Here is an 18,753-nt window from a genome sequence, read left to right on the forward strand (position 1 = left end):
GTGTTTGTTTTAAGAGACTAAGTATTAAGAACTTTCAGTTCTTCTGAGGTCAAGAAAAAATAAAACTATTCTTGCACTTCTCAGAGAGAATTAAAAATCGAGAATAATATCTGAAGACCTTCTCTAGTAATATTTCCCTATTAAAAAACAAAACCTAAAAACCTGAGTCCACATAACCACCACCTACTACACACATACACGTCCGAGTTCTACAAGGTGAAGGTGTTGTAGACATGCCTCTGGCAGCTTAGCTTTCCTTCTCCGTGGGAGAACCTCAAGTTCAGATCTCAACTGAACAGGCAAATTCTGCGGGGCAAGCAGGTTGCTCATCAAACAGATCCGAGCGCTAATAAAGGCTCCGTGGGGCTTTGAAAACAACCAGGGCCTCGAATTTCGCCGCCTTCCTGCCCCTGTGCCGCCGCTCACTCGGGACTGGTGAGGTCGCGGCCGGCCCCTCCAGTCACCCAACATTTACTACACCTCCTCCCGGGCCGCCCGGGGGACGCGGGCGCAGAGCAGCGTAGACGCGGCCGGCCCCTGGCCCCCCGCAGGGCGAGGCGCCTCCCCAGGAATCCCGGGGGGACCCTCGACTGAATTCAGCGTGTCTGACTTGAGCCAGGCTCGCCGCGCTATTTAGAGGCCCCCGCACAGCGTGGCCGCAGCGGCCGCGGAACCCGCACCCCGGGCGGAACCCGGCCCCGCGCGGCGCCCCGCACTCCACGTCCCGCGCCCGCCCGCCAAGCACCCTCAGCGAGCAGGCGGGAGGCCCAGCCGCGGGGCAGGTGCGGGCGCGGCGTGTGGAGTGCGGGGCGGAGCCAGGCGGACGCGGGCTGTGGAAGGCGGGGTTCGGAATGTGGAAAGGTGCGCAGGACGCGAACTAGGGGGCGAGGGAGGCCGTGGAGCGGGGTGTGGGACGCGCGGTGCGGCGGTGGGGTGGGGAAAGGCGTGCGGGTGCAGGTGCGGGGCGTGGCATGGGGACGGGGGGCGTGGCATGGGGACGGCGGGGCGGGGGGCGGCCGCACGACGGGGCTGGGCCGGGCGAGGCGAGGCGAGGCGGGGCGGAGGCGAGGGGCGTGGCGCGGGGCCCGGGCGCGGGACGCAGCGCGGGGCCCCGGGATGGCTCCGGGGCGGGGAGCCCGGGTGGCGCGGGGCGCACGCGTCGAGCCGCGCGCACGGGACGGCGGTGTCCGGCAGAGCGGCCCGAGCCTTGCCCGCGGGAGGAACGCACCGGGTCGGCGCGGCAGGTAAGCGCGGGCTGCTGGGAATTCCCTCGGGAATCTGGGGGATGTTTGGGAGCAGCGGGAACGGACAGCGGGGCTCGGGCACTTCCTGGAGGCTTTCGGAGCCACTGCCACCCCTTTGCTCCTGGAGAGCTCGGCGGAGCGATGGCTTCCTGGGTGGGCGGCTGGAGGCGGCTTCAGGCCCCTTTTTCTGGGTTTTTCCCCTGAGGGGGAGCGGGACCTGCCCTAGAAGTTCAGGTCCAGGGTCTGAAGGACCCTGTGGACGCTGGGCCGCTGCCGGCCTCGCCACGCTCCCTGCGGGGTGCGCGCTGCTGTTCCCGAAGGTCTTGGCTCGCCTGCGTTCCTTTAAGAAACTCTCTCAAAGTTTTTAAGGGAAGACTTTGGCTCTAAGTGCCAGGACCTCATTTCTTGCCGGGTGTGCGCGTGGTGGTGTGTTTAAGTAGAATTTGCAGAGAGTGGAAAGATTCCTTATCTGCGCCCTGCCGGAGCCCCTTTGGGGCTGTGCTGACAGTCGTCGCGGTGAGGCGCAGGCATTTGCTGTGCTGTCTGGTCTGGTGAACAGAATCCGTCCTAGTGTGCAGACCTGTCGGTTCAGAGTATTTGTGACAGGGACTTCAGCGACCAGGGGAGTCCTCCAGTTTTTGCTTTATCAAGATATCGCCCAGATGGGCCATTTAAAAATGGTTGTATACAAACAGCCGGGATGCGAACAGCTTTGGTTTTTATCACCCAAGAATTCAAAATGATGATTTATGACATGTGCTTCACTTCACTGGCAGGCCATCAATGTGGTGTGAAATGTATTGCAAATCAGACATTAAAAGATTAAAGAGGAAAAAGGACTTTTTTTCCGAAGGTCAGTATATTCAAAGTAAGCATCAGCTAATCAATCTGGCACCGGTTCCACTGCTTCAGCAGTTTGGTTCTTGTTGAGATAAGCATCTAATGAGGGCAGTGCACGTGACTGTTGTGTAAAGTAATTCACAGAAACTTTACAACTGTAACTAATTAGACAATGCTGTTCATGTCGACCAGCAAACGCTAACTGGCTTAAAGCTGTCTTATAATAATGGCGTGTAACAGAATTTCATTGTTTGCCAATGAGAAAAAGAATTTTGACATAATTTCCCTGAATGTTGCTTCCATTCTGTGTTCATTTTCTTAACTAAGATAACTTTTACACTACACATTTGAGACTTCAAAATAATTATATATATTTATCACAGCCATGTTACGCAGTCTCACACATGTAGAGAATTTAAACCATAATTCGCCTTTCACCTGTTACCATTACTTGAACACGTAACAGAATAAATAGGATACACATGCCTTTAGGATTTTACCTCAGTATCGCACATAAATACATCAGTAAACACATAGCTTTTGTAATGTATTAAAATATTATTGGGACACTCTAGACAGTGGGAAGGCCTTTGAGAAGGACTTCACCCTGTACAGAAGACATGGTTCCCAGGGTCTGTGTGTGAAGAAATACAGCCAAACTCAGTTGCCATCTCAATATACCATCTCCTTCTCCCCCGACTGTATCAGCGCCCCCCACCTCCCCAATCAGGGCCATTACCAGTACTTTGTAACACGTGTCATGTTACATTTTGACCAGTTTTTTTACAAGCCTGCCTCTCCCATACACTGAGGGGATGGATGGGATCTGAATTATTCTGCTAACCCTAGTGTGTAGCACAGTCCCACACACGTAATAAGCGTTTGATAAACGTTTACTAACTTGAAGAGGGAAAAATATCCAATACATGTGACCCTAAACAGCACACACGTGTCTCTAAAAACAGTATGTTTATATGGGGATATATGTATACATGCAGCTGATGCACTTTGTTATACAGCAGAAACTAACACAACATTGTAAAGCAATTATACTCCAATAAAGATGTTAAAAAAAAAAACCAGTATGTTTTTGCAATTTCAATGTAATTCTTAAAAGCAATAAAATAGCGATAGATTTTCATCTTAATTTTCATTCTTACAGTGGTGGAAAATTCATCATGATAGCTAGGTTAGTACTCTACAGCTTGCTTTTTAGTATCTGCATCTTCAAAGGTGTGACTTAATAATGGTTGATGTTAGGGTTTCTGCATTCTTACATTTTCTTTAATTTGAAGAGTTTGTGGTTTGCTTTAAGTTTCCTGTTAACAAACTAAAGGATACTAAATGTAAAAATCACTTAAGTTTTTTCATTCAGATCACCTGATTAGCTCCATGAATGCTCATCTATTCATGAAACTCCATTTCCCATTAGCTTTTTTTTTTTTTTCCCCATTAGCTTTAAAATGAATCTCTTATTCTAGAACAGGGAAGAGATTTCTGGTTTATACTAATAGAAATAAATTTGAATAAGGAAATTCAAATTCTATTTATACTATAGAAATTATTATTTCTGCAAAAAGTACAAAACATTTTGACAGATGTAATTTGTGTCTGTAGTATACAGGAATAATAAAATGCCATAATTATAAGGCTGTCAAAATGTAACATGACATGTTAAACAGCACACACGTGTCTCTAAAAACAGTATGTTTTTGCAAGAGTAAAGATAATACCTGAATTTGCTTTAAAATGATAATTCCAATTTATATGATGAAGTAACTGGCTGTTGTTAGCACATCAATAATATTTAACAATTTTAGATACTCTGGACTGGAAGAAAAAAGCAAAAGCTTAAAATGTGCTCTAACCCGTGTCTCTACACATATGTTTTAAAGTGTGGCAGAAACAACTCAAAAGGCAAGTGTTGTACTCTGGACAGTCTGCCTGGTGCTGAATCCCGTGAAGTCATGTGGAAGGGGACCCAGAGTAGACAGTCAGGAGTTTTTGTGCCAACTTCAGCACTGTGCGCTGTGTAACCTCAAACAAATCATAGAACCCTCTCTGGGCCTCCATTCCCAATCTGTGAAATGAGGAGGATGCTGGGGCCACTTCTAAGGTTCCTTCAGCTCTAAAATGCTTTGATTCCATATTCCTTCCAGGGATTATGAGTAAGATTCCTGAAAGGTGTCACTGGGATTTATATAGGGAAATTACCTTTTAACTGCATGTATGAAGTCAGGGTTTGGTGTACTATTCAGACTTCCTGACCTTGTGTTTCAGACACGATGAGCTATTCAGAGCACTGGTAGCTATTGCACCCCTATAATTTTCTTGATTGTTTTTTACTCTTGCCCCAAACCAGCCTTCAGAAAGTGATGCATTAAGTTAAGGGCAATGACTTGTTTTTCATTATTCAGTTATTAAAACCTTAGGGCTGATGTTGAAGTACATTAAAATTAACACATCACTGAAATGTCTAAATAAAATGTTTGAATAAGTGAAAAATTCTAATGGTATTCCTAGGTCTTTCACAGAGTTCATTCTAGGAACGTATAATGCCGTTTAATAATGGGCAGAAAAACTAGAGGAGCCTGCAGGGTAGTGGGGCAGGGAAGCTATTTGGAGGGTTTAAAGAGGGAGCCCTGCATGGCATGAATAGTCTTGGAAGACAATCATGTTTCTAATTCCACTCCAGACTATCTACATTTTCTGTCAACTGAACTGAAGCTTGACCAGCTGGTAATTTCCTAGCTTAACATTAGAACTCTAATTGTGGAACTGTGATGTGATACTGATATCTGAAGGGAATATTTATTTTATTCAAGTATTTTGAGAGGAAATACTGTGGATAAAACTTAAGTGTACTTTTAATTTTGCCATTGTTGAATATACAACATTAAAGACATTTGTTCTTAAACTAACACAGTTGTTTAAATTGCTTCTAATGTAAAATTAGCTCTCACTAAGCTTGCAAGTGACAGAAGGTCAAAAACAAAGACTGATGAGTACTTCCCTTTGACTAAAGATCAAAGTGTTACCCATATTTACCTTAACCAAATAAAGACTTAGGAGCATATGATTTTTTGAATATTCATAAATGATTAAAATCCCCACATGAAAGAGAAAAATATGAGGATAATAATAATACATGGATGGCAGGAACTATTATAAGTGCTTTCCATACATTCTTATTTAATAAATAAGATAATTAAAATATTATTTAAAAACAATTTTATGTTTCTGGAGATTTATTCTCTGCCAATAAAATATATAATCCTAGAAGTGCTTTAGAATTATTAATAAAGAAGTTGAAACTTAGTGTATTATAATTTCACTAAGCCAGTTGGTTCTGGATGAGAGTGATGTTTCCTGCCAGAGCTTTACATTATTGAGAAGTTGAATTTCCATTTAAAATTAGGAAAGAAAACCCCTGGAACTATATAATAATGAATAATTTTATACTAAGGTAAAGGGTACTCTTAAATTGTATGTATGCCATTTATAAAACTACCAGTAAACACTGAAATCTTCATTATCTATTTAAAAGATCCATAGGAATTTTTGGTAGATGTATTCTGTGTACTGTGAATATAGCATGCATGGTAAGACATTGAAAAAAATAAACTCTCATTCTGTTTCAAGCATATCAAAGTTGGTTCTTTAATAAAAGAGAAACTTCTAGCAAGACTAATATTTTAAGTCTCAAACAATATTTGGAACCAAACAAAGGAATCTAACTACAGATACCATAGGGTTTTAAAATCATAAGAAAATACCATGAACAATTTTATGCCAATAAATTTGAGATTTAAATGAAATGGAAAATTCTCCAAAAGATATAAATGATCAAAAATGACTTAAGAAATAGCAAACCTACTTGTATGTCATTAACAGTTGATGAGATTGAATTTGTGATCTAGTCATCCTCCTAACTCCCTCAAAAAAAAAAAAAGAGACGTTAGTCCCAAAAGCTTTTATAGGACATTCTTTTTTTTTTTTTTTTTTAATGTCATGAGACTATGTTGCATTTAGGTTTCTACAGCATGCATTTGTCTTTCTTACTGTGTGAGATGGACTATTTTTTTTTTTAATTTTATTTATTTATTTATTTATTTTATTTATGGCTGTGTTGGGTCTTCGTTTCTGTGCAAGGACTTTCTCTAGTTGTGGCAAGTGGGGGCCACTCCTCATCGCGGTGCGCGGGCCTCTCACTGTCGCGGTCTCTCGTTGTGGAGCACAGGCTCCAGACGCGCAGGCTCAGCAATTGTGGCTCTCTGGCCCAGCTGCTCTGCGGCACGTGGGATCTTCCCAGACCAGGGCTCGAACCTGTGTCCCCTGCATTGGCAGGCAGACTCCCAACCACTGCGCCACCAGGGAAGCCCCTATAGGACATTCTTATACAAGCTTTTTACATAGAGAATTTTTAATTTTTCAGGTTAAAATAACTTTCTTACCAAAATCCAATGATAGTACAAAAAATGTTGAGATCAACCTTAAGTATGAACAAACACATAATCCAAAATAAAGTTGTAGCAAGTTTAATTTGATAGTATATTAAAAATAAAGTCATGACCAGTAAGGTGTTTCACCATCTAAAAATCACCATAGATGCAGGGGGAAAAAAAAGTATTCCACTAAATCCAATACTCGTTCATTATTTAGAAAACAAAAGCAGACAAAGACTGAAGGAAAATTTCTTCGCCAGATACAAGTTGAAACATCACGCTCCATGATAAAACTTCAGAAGCATCATTTTAAGGCAGAAACAAGGAAAGATGTCACCATGTCCACATTGTACCAGAAGTCCAGGCCAATGCAAGAAGACAAGAAAAAAAAAAAATAACAGGGATTTGAACGACACATCTCTCCTTCATGGCAGACGATATGATCGTGTGTCTTTCACAGAAAATCCAAAGGAATCTCCTGACTTGTTGCAACTAGGAGGGGCTTTCTAACAGGTCGCTGGATACAAGATCAATATATAGAAATAAGGTTCCTAGGGACTTCCCTGGTGACGCAGTGGTTAAGAATCTGCATGCCAATGCAGGGGACACGGGTTCGAGCCCTGGTCCGGGAAGATCCCACATGCCACGGAGCAACTAAGCCCGTGTGCCACAACTACTGAGCCCGCACGCCTAGAGCCGGCGCTCCACCACAGGAGAAGCCACCTCAATGAGAAGCCCGCGCACAGCAACGTAACTAGAGAAAGCCTGCGCGCAGCAATGAAGACCCAACGCAGCCAAAAATAAATAAATTAAAAAAAAAAAGAAAAGATATAAGGTTCCTAGGTAGCAATAATAACTACTCAGAAATTATAATGAAAACAACTGTTTAGAACGAAGAATTAGAACAACCACAGAGCTACCTGGGAATAAGTCTAACAAAAGGTGTGTAAGACCTTTCGGGATGGCGTCCAACAGCATAAAGACGCCCTCCGTGGGGAGCAGTTGTGCTTAGTGGTGGGGGCCCTACATTGTAAAGAGGTAGATTTGATTCATCTGTGAATCCTATGCAATTCCAATCAAAAGTGTCTGGGTTTTTGTGGAACTTGACAAGCTCTGCCGAAATTTCATATGGAAGAAATAAAAGGCCAAAAATTGTTGAGACAAATATGAAGAACAAAGCCGAGGACTTGTCCTGCCAGGTATCAAATGTGTCTGCAGCCATTGCCACTGGGTGTCCTGCTGGTCGCTGAGATCAGTCCTTCTCGTCTGGAGAACAAGTGCCCCGTGTTATTCAGTCTGACACTTCGGAGGTTCAGCTTTTTCCTCTTTCATGCTTGTCTCTGTGGTTGAACTTTTCCACATTGCTGTGGCCCTGAATCGGGCTGGCTCGTACAGGACTGGCTTCCCTCTTGCTCTTGGGAGTTCGGACAGAGCTACATGTTGGGGTCATCTCCCCAGAGTAGAAGAAGAATGAGTCTTCTGTTATGTTGACAAATAGATTTTGAGTTCTGTTTCCTCTTTGCGCTCTGTCCGACGTGACCCTGTGCGTCCTCTGCCCCGCCCCATCGGACTCCCTGCTTTCACCCTGGCCACCAAGACAGCCCTCAGCACAGATGCCAGGGGTCCCGTGAGGACGTGGGTGGGATTACGTCACAGCTGTTCGAGCCCCCCACCCAGTACCTTCCTGTCTCACCTGGAGTCAGAGCTCGGGCGCTGGTCACCGGCGCTGCGGTCCATCGGCCTCCCGCTCGCCTGTGCCTCTGACCTGCTCGACCCCCGCCTGCCCCCTGCTCTGCTCCCTCCGAGCCTCCCGGCCTGCCCTCTCCCGAGCCGGGCTCCGCCCCAAGCTCCGCTCAGTGTCTGCCTCTCGGGGAGGACGCCACCCTCCCTGGCGCCCCTCCCGCCCCGTCCTGCGCCCCCAGCTCCCTGCGGCTCCAGGGCACCCAGGCATGACCCCTCTGTCCCCTTGCTGTCCAACTCTTTTCTTCTCGAGCTCAGGTCCTACCCGTGCCTGAGAAGACGCCCCCTGTGACTCACGGAGGAGTCCTGTCTTGTGTCCACGCTCTGGAGAAGCTTCTTCCCACACCTGCCCCCGTCCCGCCTCCGCCCTGGCTGCCAGGCGGCCACTGCCCCTCCTCTGCCTCGTGGTCCCTCCTCACCGGTGCCAGGCGCCGCAGCTCCGTCCGGAAAGCCTCCCTCCGCCGGGCGATAGTGCCCCGGGCCCTGTTTGCCCCACAGCCTGGGCCCTGGAAGGGCGTCCGTGGCCGCCTTGTTGTCACATCAGAGGGCCTCGTCTCTGCTTCTCTGGGCGCCCCGCTCCGCTGGCCCAGCGCCTCCGGCACCTGCTGCCCCGCAGGGTTTGGCCTGTGCAGGCGGCGGGAGCTGCCCGACCACGTTGCCTCTAAGGTTTTCCTCGAGGTGGGTCTTCCCACGGGAGAAGCGGCCCCGCTGCGTGCCCATGCCACCACTTCTGCCCCAAGCTGCGGCCTCCACCGCCCCTTCCTTTGGGAACCACCAAGGTAGCTCCCCTCCCTCCCCGTCCTGCCCCCGCCCCCCCGTGCTCCTCCGGCTCTGCGCAGACACCGCGTTCTGCTCTATTTCGTCCTCACCACGTGTCTCCTTCCTGGCCTTCTTCCCCTGTCGCCCCTCCTTCGGCACTCACTCCACGATCACCGCCCTTTTCCCAAGGCCCTTTTTTTTTTTTTTAATTTTATTTATTTATTTATGGCTGTGTTAGGTCTTCATTTCTGTGCGAGGGCTTTCTCTAGTTGTGGCAAGCGGGGACCACTCTTCATCGCGGTGCGCGGGCCTCTCACTATCGCGGCCTCTCCTGTTGCGGAGCACAGGCTCCAGACGCGCAGGCTCAGCAGTTGTGGCTCACGGGCTTAGTTGCTCTGCGGCATGTGGGATCTTCCCAGACCAGGGCTCGAACCCGTGTCCCCTGCATTGGCAGGCAGATTCTCAACCACTGCGCCACCAGGGAAGCCCCCAAGGCCCTTTTTTATGAACAACACTTGCAGGGTCCTGTCCCCTCGGAGTGGCCGAGTGAAGGTCCGCCCTGTGGCCCCCGCCCCGCCCCCTGACCGCCCGCCGCACCTTTGCCATGGCCACCGGGACGATGCTCTGGCCTGGAAAGGCGCTCCTTCCCCCTCCTGCTTCCCGAAGCCGCACCGCCTGGTCCCGCGGCAAACCCCCCTCTTCCCTGGGGACATGATTTCACACAGATGTCCTTGTCCTCTGAGACCCTCTTCGCTTGCATCACTGCCCGTTTTCCTGACTTCCGTCTCCACACACAGATTTCAGAAGCAGGTGTGTTTACTCCTACTGTGTCCAACGGAACCTGTGGCCCAGAGTTGGGCAGCAGGCTGCCACTGAGCAAGTAACCACTGATGGACCGGGAGGGAGAACGACATGACCTCAAGCCCAAGGGGAAACATGTAATTTTGGAAGGAAAACACAACCATCGGAAGAATGGGAAGGCGGCCACGTAAACTTTTGAGACATAAGCTCTCAGTAGTTTGTTCTGCAGTAGTGTCAGAACGAAATTTTTCCTTGAGATAAAAACAGAAAATCAAATGCCATCCCATGAAGATAATTAACGTCCCACCTCCGTGGGAGCTCAGTGGTGTGACAGCGCTGGGCTCCGGGGCCTGTGGGCGGCTCTAGCTTCGTCCTGAGATGGCCCTGCGCCTGGATGGTACGTTTCCTCTGCCGACTGCCTCTCAGGACGGTCCACTCTGGCCTCAGTAGGGCGTGGAGTCTGTCTGTCGTCCGTTTCTGTCCTTACTTGGCCCAGCAGAGCCTGCTGTTCTGAGGGTCTCATCCTCTGCTGTTAGTTTGTTCCTTAATTGATATTAGGGATGCGTGGTATTGACAACACACCCCGAGGCCTCTGTGTGCCGTCCGGAGAGACAGGCTGAGGCGCTTCGGAGCCTCCCGTTTGGATCCGACCTGGCCCCGTGTTGCCAGCCTCCCAACAGATACTCAGCCCTTAGGTTAACTTTTTTATTCATTCATTCATGCATTTTCCACAACAAAACCAAAGCTTCGAAGTGTGGTAGGAAGGCTGGGAGCAGCAGGAGACAGTCTGGCCCCTGCGCACTCGGGGTCCCACCGTGCGGGAGAACGTAGCCCAGGGCGAGCCCTGTGTTCTCCGTGACGGCCACTGTTGGGCCAGTGGTGCAACACGTATTGTGCTCGTCCTTTGCCTGTTTATTAGGGACACGATTTAAGAGATCTAAGGTTAGAGACCATAATGAGAGAACAAGGAGAAAGAAATTGGCAGACTTTTTCCAAAACTAGAACTTCAGAAAATGAAAGTCATGGTCATTAATCTTTTATGATGATAAATGTGATAAGTTGTAACGGGAAATGCAAACAAATATGAAAAGAACAGAAAATTGCCCAGTTCTCAGAAACCCTGCAGTTGACATTGCCGTATCATCCCTGCCCTTCCTTTTCCTATTTGCACGTACAAATGTTTGCAGAATCTAATGAATACCTTACATTTTGGTAGTTATGAATGAACCGTGGCTTTTCACTTATGCCTGGCCTTATTTTATAAAGATTTTAAGATAGCGTATCAGTTGGGAATTCTTTTGTCTGCAGGCGACAGAAAATCTGACAAGCAAATAAGGTTCTTCCTCTCCCGTGAGTCTGGAGGTGGCAGCTGGGGTCAATTCAGCAGGTCCACAGTGTCACAGAAGGGGCCTGGGGACTTTTTTGATGGTTCCCTCATGCTTATGACACATGGTTGCAAGATGGCTGCCCAGCTCCAGGCATCACATCTGTACTCAATGTGGAAAGAAGGGAGAAGGGACAGCATGAGTAGCATCTGCCCTTTTATTAGATATCCAAAAGCTTTCCCAGAGGTTCCCCAGCTGACTTCTTACACATCATTGGATAGAACTGCCTTTTATAGTCACTGCCAGCCACACAAGAAGACGGGAAAGCAAGAATTCCCTTCCTGGTCATGTTAGAGAACAGTAGCACTGGGCGTGGCAGCTGGGTCACCAGACCATGATGTCGCCGTGGACAGACAGCTGCTCTTCTTCATTTAACTGTTCGTCTTTCAGGGGACACTTCATTCCCAAGTGTTCCTTCTCATCAGCAGCATTACAGTAAACATCCATGTGCACCACTTACCAAAGGCTCTGATTAGCTGCTCAGTGTGACGTCCTGGAAGTGGAATTGTGGGTCAGGATGTCATCACCGCCACAGCTCTTCACACAGAAGATGAAGCTCCTTCCCAGGAAAGCCTCCCAGCCTGTGCTGCCACTCAGGGCAGGGCATGGGTGCTCTGCCCGGGGACGCAGTCCCACCCGCAGGGGGACACAGGCTCTCCACCGGGGACACATGCTCACTGGTGACGTCGTGGACTTAGTGAGCCTTGGAAGCTGCCAGAGGCCCGCTGGGTTTGCAGGTGGTAACCCCCTTCTGTAGGCTGCACTTGGGAGGCGTGGTGCAGCTTTAAGGCACATTGTTTGAAAGTGTTTTGCGGCCCCTGGACCCAAGGGCTCTGGAGAGCCTGGGCCGCCGCCCCTCCTCCCTCTGACTGGCTGAACAAGCCCATCGGTAGCCCAGGTCTCTCAGCAGAGGGCGTTTGGGGGGGACAGTTCCTTCCTGTGTCTGGTTTCCTAATAAAAGGGCAGATGCCGTGGGTGCTGCCCCCCTCCCCCCCACACACACGCACACACATACACACACGCACACATGTGCACACACGCACGCGCACACATACACACGCGCGCACACACATGCACACGCACACACACGCACATGCACGCGCACACACACGCACATGCACGCGCACACACGCACACACGCACATGCACGTGCACACACACGCACACGCACACACACGCACACACACACACACATGCACGCACACACACTGCGGGACACTTCACCTCCCTGGTCCCGCAGGGAGATGCCAGCAACACTCTCCTGTCTCCGCGTCCCCTCCCTCTGGGTGCTGGGTGTGCGGACCTGCTGCCCTCGGTCTGGCACATCCCTCCGACGGCTCCCCAGCGAGGATGACCTGCACCCGCTCATCCCGACGGAGGCGGGAGAAGGACCAATGGCCCACAGTGTTCGGCCGGCGAGGCCCTGAGTGCCCTGTGCCCAACCCCTCTGCCTGCAGGTGTCGGGCAAAGGGCCGTGGCCTCAGAACTGGAACCAAAGGGGAAGGCCATGGGTGGTCAGGACCGTCCAGGAGGTTTTCTGTGGAGGCCTGAGGCCACGCCGCTGGGGGCCCTCTGAGGCCGGGCGGCGGTTGGGGAGGGTGGCAGACCCGCGGGCGCAGCCTGACGAGGAGGAAGGGCCAGCGCGGCCCCAAGGTGGCCTAAGTGTGGATGTCAGCAGGCCGGGCCCCGCCCCCCGGCCGAGCTTTAAGGTGAAGAAACAGCAGGTGTGGAAGCTCGAATGAAGCGCTGGGGGCACAGCGGGCTCGTCCTGCCCGGATGGGCTGGCGGGCAGCAGGGGCAGGGGGGCAGCAGGGGGCCGGGGGTCCAGGGTGAGGCGGTGCCGTCCAGGCCCAGATGGGCGGCTGCAGGGTCTGCGTGAGAGTCAGGTTTAACCCAGAAAGTTCCTGACACCTGACTTCCTTCACGTTCAGTAAGTTGTCTCTAAATGTAAACATTTTACCCTCTGAGAACAAGCAAAATAGAACAGGTGCCAGTCACAGTAAGGGGCAGGGGGCCGGTGGGATCTGAGAAGAGTAAGATGTCTTGAAAGATCTCAAACAACCAAAACAGAGTTGGAAATTTGGTCTAAAGAGAGTTAACATTTGTCTGTTTCTTTAGGTCACAGTAAAGTTTTTGTATTTTGCCTCGGAACCAACTCATGAACATCAATATTTTTAAACATTTTAAAATTCCATGTGAGAAGAGATGTCTTTGGTTCCACTGGAGGGCCATGAGTGTGTATATATGTGTGTGTGCATGCGTGTGTGTCTGTGTGTGTGTGCGTGTGTCTCTGTGTGTGTGCATGCATGTCTGTGTGTGTGTGCATGTATGTCTGTGTGTGTCTGTGTATGTCTGTGTTGTCTGTGTGTGTCTGTGTGTGTGCGTGTGCATGCATGTGTGTCTCTGTGTGTTTGTGCATGTGTGTGTGCATGCATGTGTGTCTGTGTGTGCATGCATGTCTCTGTGTGTCTGTCTGTGTATGTCTGTGTGTGTCTGTGTGTGTGCATGCATGTGTCTGTGTGTGTCTGTGTGTGTGCATGTGTGTGTCTGTGTGTGCATGCATGTGTGTGTCTCTGTGTGTTTGTGCATGTGTGTGCATGCATGTGTGTATGTCTGTGTATGCATGCGTGTGTCTCTGTGTGTGTGCATGTGTGTGTGCTTGTGTGCATGCATGTGTCTGTGTGTGCATGCATGTGTCTGTGTGTCTCTGTGTGTGTGTGTCTGTGTGTGTGTCCGTGAGGCTGGTGGGGCCCCGCATCAGGGCACGGAGGCCCCCGGGTCCCCCCTGCCGCCTCCCGTGGGGCAGTTGGCCGCGTGCGCCCGGGTCCCGTCTTGCAGGGGGAGGCGGCATGGCCGGGCCTGCAGCGAGCTGACCGTTTGTGGAACATTTGCCTGGTGAGAAGGGAGGGGAGGGGAGGCAGTAGGTGGACATGGCAGGAGTTACAGCAGTGGCCTGGGAACCACAGCGTTTGGGAAAATCACTCTGATTTCACATGAACAGAAAGGTCCACTTAGGAATCCACCCAGCTGTGTGCAGAGCACCATGGCCCCCGAGAGCCACTGGACGAGACCAGGACGGGAGTCGGGAGGCTGGGGAGAGGTCCCTCCGCTCAGGCACCTTTCCTAGTGTCCTCGGCTCTGAAGTGAGAGCGTGAGCAGCCTGTGGTCGCCTCCCTCACGCTGGCACTTGTGCCGTGTAACTGCCGCTCAGGGCCACAGGTGCTGCGGACAGTTACCAAACCCTGCTCGGTGGACAGCCGGGAGATACGCATGCGCGTGCCTGCTCACACCTATACCTACACACATACACGTACACACACCTGTGCGTGCACGTACACGCACACACCTTCCTGTGGAGAGTTCCCGCTGGTCAGTGGGAGCACAGCTCCCCATGACAGCAAATTCCGACGCCTGTCGGGGCCCAGGGCTGCCCGGGGGCTGCACCCTCAGCTCACCTGGCGAGCCTGCCTAGTAACGAGCCTGTTCCCTTGCAGGTTAGCAATCCGAAGCGATGGGCGACTGGAGCTTCCTGGGGAGACTCCTAGAGAACGCCCAGGAGCACTCCACCGTCATCGGCAAGGTCTGGCTGACGGTGCTGTTCATCTTCAGGATCCTGGTGCTGGGGGCCGCTGCCGAGGAGGTCTGGGGGGACGAGCAGTCGGACTTCACGTGCAACACGCAGCAGCCAGGCTGCGAGAACGTGTGCTACGACCGCGCCTTCCCCATCTCGCACGTGCGCTTCTGGGTGCTGCAGATCATCTTCGTGTCCACGCCCACCCTCATCTACCTGGGCCACGTGCTGCACCTGGTGCGCATGGAGGAGAAAAGGAAGGAGCGGGAGGAGGAGCGGCTGAAGACCGACGCCGCGGACCCCGGGCAGGACAGGCCCCCGGTGCGCGACGACCGCGGCAGGGTCCGCCTGGCCGGCGCCCTGCTCCGCACCTACGTCTTCAACATCATCTTCAAGACGTTGTTCGAGGTGGGCTTCATCGCCGGGCAGTACTTCCTGTACGGCTTCCAGCTGAAGCCGCTGTACCGCTGTGACCGGTGGCCCTGCCCTAACACGGTGGACTGCTTCATCTCGCGGCCCACGGAGAAGACCATCTTCATCCTCTTCATGCTGGCCGTGGCCTGCGTGTCCCTCTTGCTCAACATGCTGGAGATCTACCACCTGGGCTGGAAGAAGCTGAAACAGGGCATGACCGACCCCTTACCCCCGGACACTCCCGGCTCCAGCGTTGGGGCCGCAAAGCCTGGGTGTGGGAGCCCCCTCCTGCTGCCCTCCCACTCCAACCCGCCCGCCCTCACCGTCGGGTTCCCGCCCTACTACGCGCCCTCGGCCTCTTCCCTGGGGCAGGCGTCGGCCCCAGGCTACCCCAAGCCCCCTCCGCCGGCGGCCCTGCCAGGGACCCCCGGCGAGGGCCACCCGGCCGGCTCCCCCGGCGGCCACCAGCACCTGCTCGCGACGGCGCCGAACTGGGCCGACCGGGAGGCCGAGCAGCAGACTTCGGCCGGGAAGGCGTCCCCGCCGGCGTCCGCGCCCGCAGCCCTGAAGCCCCCGGCCGGGCCCCAGCAGCCCCCTCCGGAGGGCGGGGCGGGGAGCTCGGGCGACAGCGACGGGGAGGGGGCGGTGACGGCCGTGGAGCTGCACGCGCCCCCCGAGCTCCCCGCAGACCCCGGCCGGTCCAGCAAGGCCAGTAAGTCCAGCGGCGGCCGGGCCAGGCCCAGTGACTTGGCCATCTAGCGGTGGCCTAGCATCCAAGACGCAGGGGGCTCACACCGGCGGGTGGAGCCTGGAGGCGGGAGGGGCTGGAGCGGGAGGAGGGGGCGGGCGAGGGGCGGGCTCGTGTGTCAGTGCTTGCTGTTCCTAACGCTGGGAGGTAGTGGGGAGCGCGTCCGAGGCAGGGAGGGGGCGCAGGGGCGGGGCCGCCAGAGATTCTCCCAGCAGCCCCCGCGCCCAGCGCCCCGGCCGCCTCCGCAGGTGCTGCGGCCTCCGCGGGGCGCTGCTCCGTGGTGGGAAAGCAGGGGCGTCTGCGGCACTTCAGTTCGGGGCAATTCGGTTTTCCTTTCCTACGCCCCCATCCCCGCCCCGGAGCCTCTCTGGACGGCCCAGCAAGTCTAGATGCTCTTAGCCTTATCTCTGTGTGAGACTTTAACTTAGAGTTGAATTTCATTTGGGATATTTGCCAAACCGCACTAAAAAAAGATTTTGAGCAAGTCCATGTAGCGTCACTGAGTTTCTGAACCGGCATGTGAAGCCCAGGATATCAAGCCACACACTTCGTGACAAGTGACAGGGAGCAGTCACCCACCAGAGGCAGAGCCGCGGCAGGGGGAGAGCAGGAGGAGAGGCGGACCCTTGAGATAAGTCTGAACAGCCGAGGAAACTGAGTAAACGTGTGGCCGGTATGCCTTAGGTATTTATTTTTTAAATGACATTTTGTGCTTTGATCTGAATCGTACAGGTAAGCCTATTTCCCCCACTTTCTATCTTTCAGGAAAAAATGAAAGAAAATAAAAGTATTAAAATGGATACTGACCAAGAGAATGCAAATGTGTCCCATTACATACTAGTAAAGATTTGAACTTTATTTTGAAAGAAATTCTTTGACTTTATGAGTCGGCTAATTACTATGAAAATGGACCATATAAAACAAAAGCAGGGGAAATCTTTAAGTGCATTTCAAATGCTTGAAGTTGTGAAGTTTTTGAACGGGAGGTTAAAAGTTAACTACTGTTGCCAGAAAAATTATTTATACACATGAATCCACGACCTACATTTTTTAACAGTACAAAATAAAACTCTTCAAGTTTCCTAACCATTCTCTGTGGGCAGCCTGTTTGCTTTCTGAAGCATGAGTGACAGTGTCGGGGTCTCCTGCCCGCGTGAGTGCATGTGCTGGTTGGGACGAGGGCCCCGTTTGGCGTCTACACGGATCCTGCGCTGACCGGGGAGGCTGGAAGATGACACAGGGGTCCCGTCGCTGTTTGTGTACAAGCCAGTGGACAGTGGTTGCGGCGAGAGGGGGCCACTCTTTGTTGCGGTGTGCGGGCTTCTCATCGCGGTGGCTTCTCTTGCTGTGGAGCATGGGCTCTAGGCATGCGGGCTTCAGTAGTTGTGGCTTGTGGGCTCTAGAGCACAGGCCCACCCAGTAGTTGTGGCGTCCGGGCTTAGTTGCTCTGCGGCATGTGGGATCTTCCCGGGCCAGGGCTCGAACCCGTGTCCCCTGCATTGGCAGGTGGACTCTTAACCACTGCACCACCAGGGAAGCCCAGACTGTGTTTTATATCATAAAGAGCGACCCACTGACAATCTGATGAAAAGATGACTGTGTGCAGCTGGCTGGTGACCGCCTGCTTGGAAATTAAAGCCCTTCCCAGCAGACTGATGGAGAGACTTATCCAAGTGGCTATTTTCTCCATTCTCCACGGGCTGGTGCACAGGAGAGAAGGTAATTCCTCACCCACAGGGGATGCCTCAGGCCCCCGGCTGTGGGGCTGAGTTTTCCTGGGCGAGAAGGGCCGCTAGAAAAATCCAAATTTGAAAAGCTTTCTGATAAAAAAGCTTCAGCCGCTGTTGCAGTGCCCACACGGTGAAAGGACAGCTCACTGGGTGGCTGTGAATGTTTCAGTACCCCAGGTTCCACCAGGACAAATGTCAGGTACAATCATGACCCACGATGGGATTCTGAGTGGGGCTGGAGATGGAAGTGAGAACTGTAATTGTAGTTCGTTTCTACACTTTAAATGTGGATTTTAGTCCCTGCATGTTGGTGAAGGTGCCAGTTTGGTCTATAGTCTAGTGGGGCAGCTCGGTGCCGGGGCAGGAGGGTAAAATTAGATGCTCCTCCTTGAAAACCACTAATTGATAAAGAAGCAAAATTTCACAATTCCACGGTGCCTGTGGTATTTCTTCAGTTTAGTGTTTTGATTTCAGTTCGTGTAAAAAATGAAAGCATGTCTTACGTTATGTTGCTATTTGGGGGCGTCCGTGACCCTGAAGGCCAGGGTCCTCCTCCCTCACAGGGACATGGCCAGGGAAACGGCTGCCTCTATTCAATCACTTTTAGCACGAATATGTGTGTTAAAAACAGAAACCATCACCCCTGTGGTCAAGATTCCAGATGTATTTCTTCTGGCTTGTTAATTGTTTGGAAATTTCACTGAAACTATTTTTCTCCCAATTTAATAGAAATTTTTTAAATCCCTAAGCTTATTTTTAAACTGAAATGCCATACCTATTACATTTACACACTCTGTTTCTTTAATCCACAGCGTGCAAGACAATTATATTCTTCCACCCCTGTTTTTGGAAGCCCGGTCATCCAGCGGGCACTGCACAATCTATAGTGGTTACAAAATGTCAAGTATTACTACATTCTCAGTCCCCAAATCCATTTTTTAAAATCCTAAAACACTTCATATATCATCACTCACTTTCCCTTTTTTAAACTTTTACTGAGTTGTTTTTCCCCATGAAATTAACAGAAAAGATACCTTAAGTTTACAAAGAAAAGAGAAAGGGGAAAAGAGCAAGCC

General features: G+C 51.4%; 1 protein-coding gene and 1 long non-coding RNA gene across 3 annotated transcripts in view; one reads left to right on the forward strand and one right to left on the reverse strand.

Moving 5' to 3' along the window:
• Positions 1 to 1,085: 1,085 nt before the first annotated feature.
• The window catches only part of GJA3 (gap junction protein alpha 3), a 32,072-nt gene continuing 14,404 nt past the window's right edge, over positions 1,086 to 18,753 (forward strand). Inside the window, exons 1-2 of one of the 2 annotated variants that reach the window (XM_082435132.1) lie at positions 1,086 to 1,244; positions 14,709 to 15,911. In XM_082435132.1, coding sequence (XP_082291258.1) covers positions 14,726 to 15,911 — 1,186 coding nt within the window. In that variant the 5' untranslated portion in view covers positions 1,086 to 1,244; positions 14,709 to 14,725. Of the gene's footprint in view, positions 1,245 to 14,708; positions 17,034 to 18,753 lie in introns of those variants that run through there. The other variant, XM_082435133.1, reaches the window with a different exon arrangement.
• LOC309647651 lies at positions 11,358 to 14,756 on the reverse strand. Its single transcript, XR_014256228.1, has 2 exons — positions 14,670 to 14,756; positions 11,358 to 12,165 (listed from the first exon to the last, which is right to left on the reverse strand). It is a non-coding gene; the product is annotated as an uncharacterized lncRNA (long non-coding RNA).

The sequence above is a fragment of the Balaenoptera physalus genome, assembly GCF_965194825.1.
Source record: "Balaenoptera physalus genome assembly, chromosome: 18".
Classification (NCBI taxonomy): domain Eukaryota; kingdom Metazoa; phylum Chordata; class Mammalia; order Artiodactyla; family Balaenopteridae; genus Balaenoptera; species Balaenoptera physalus.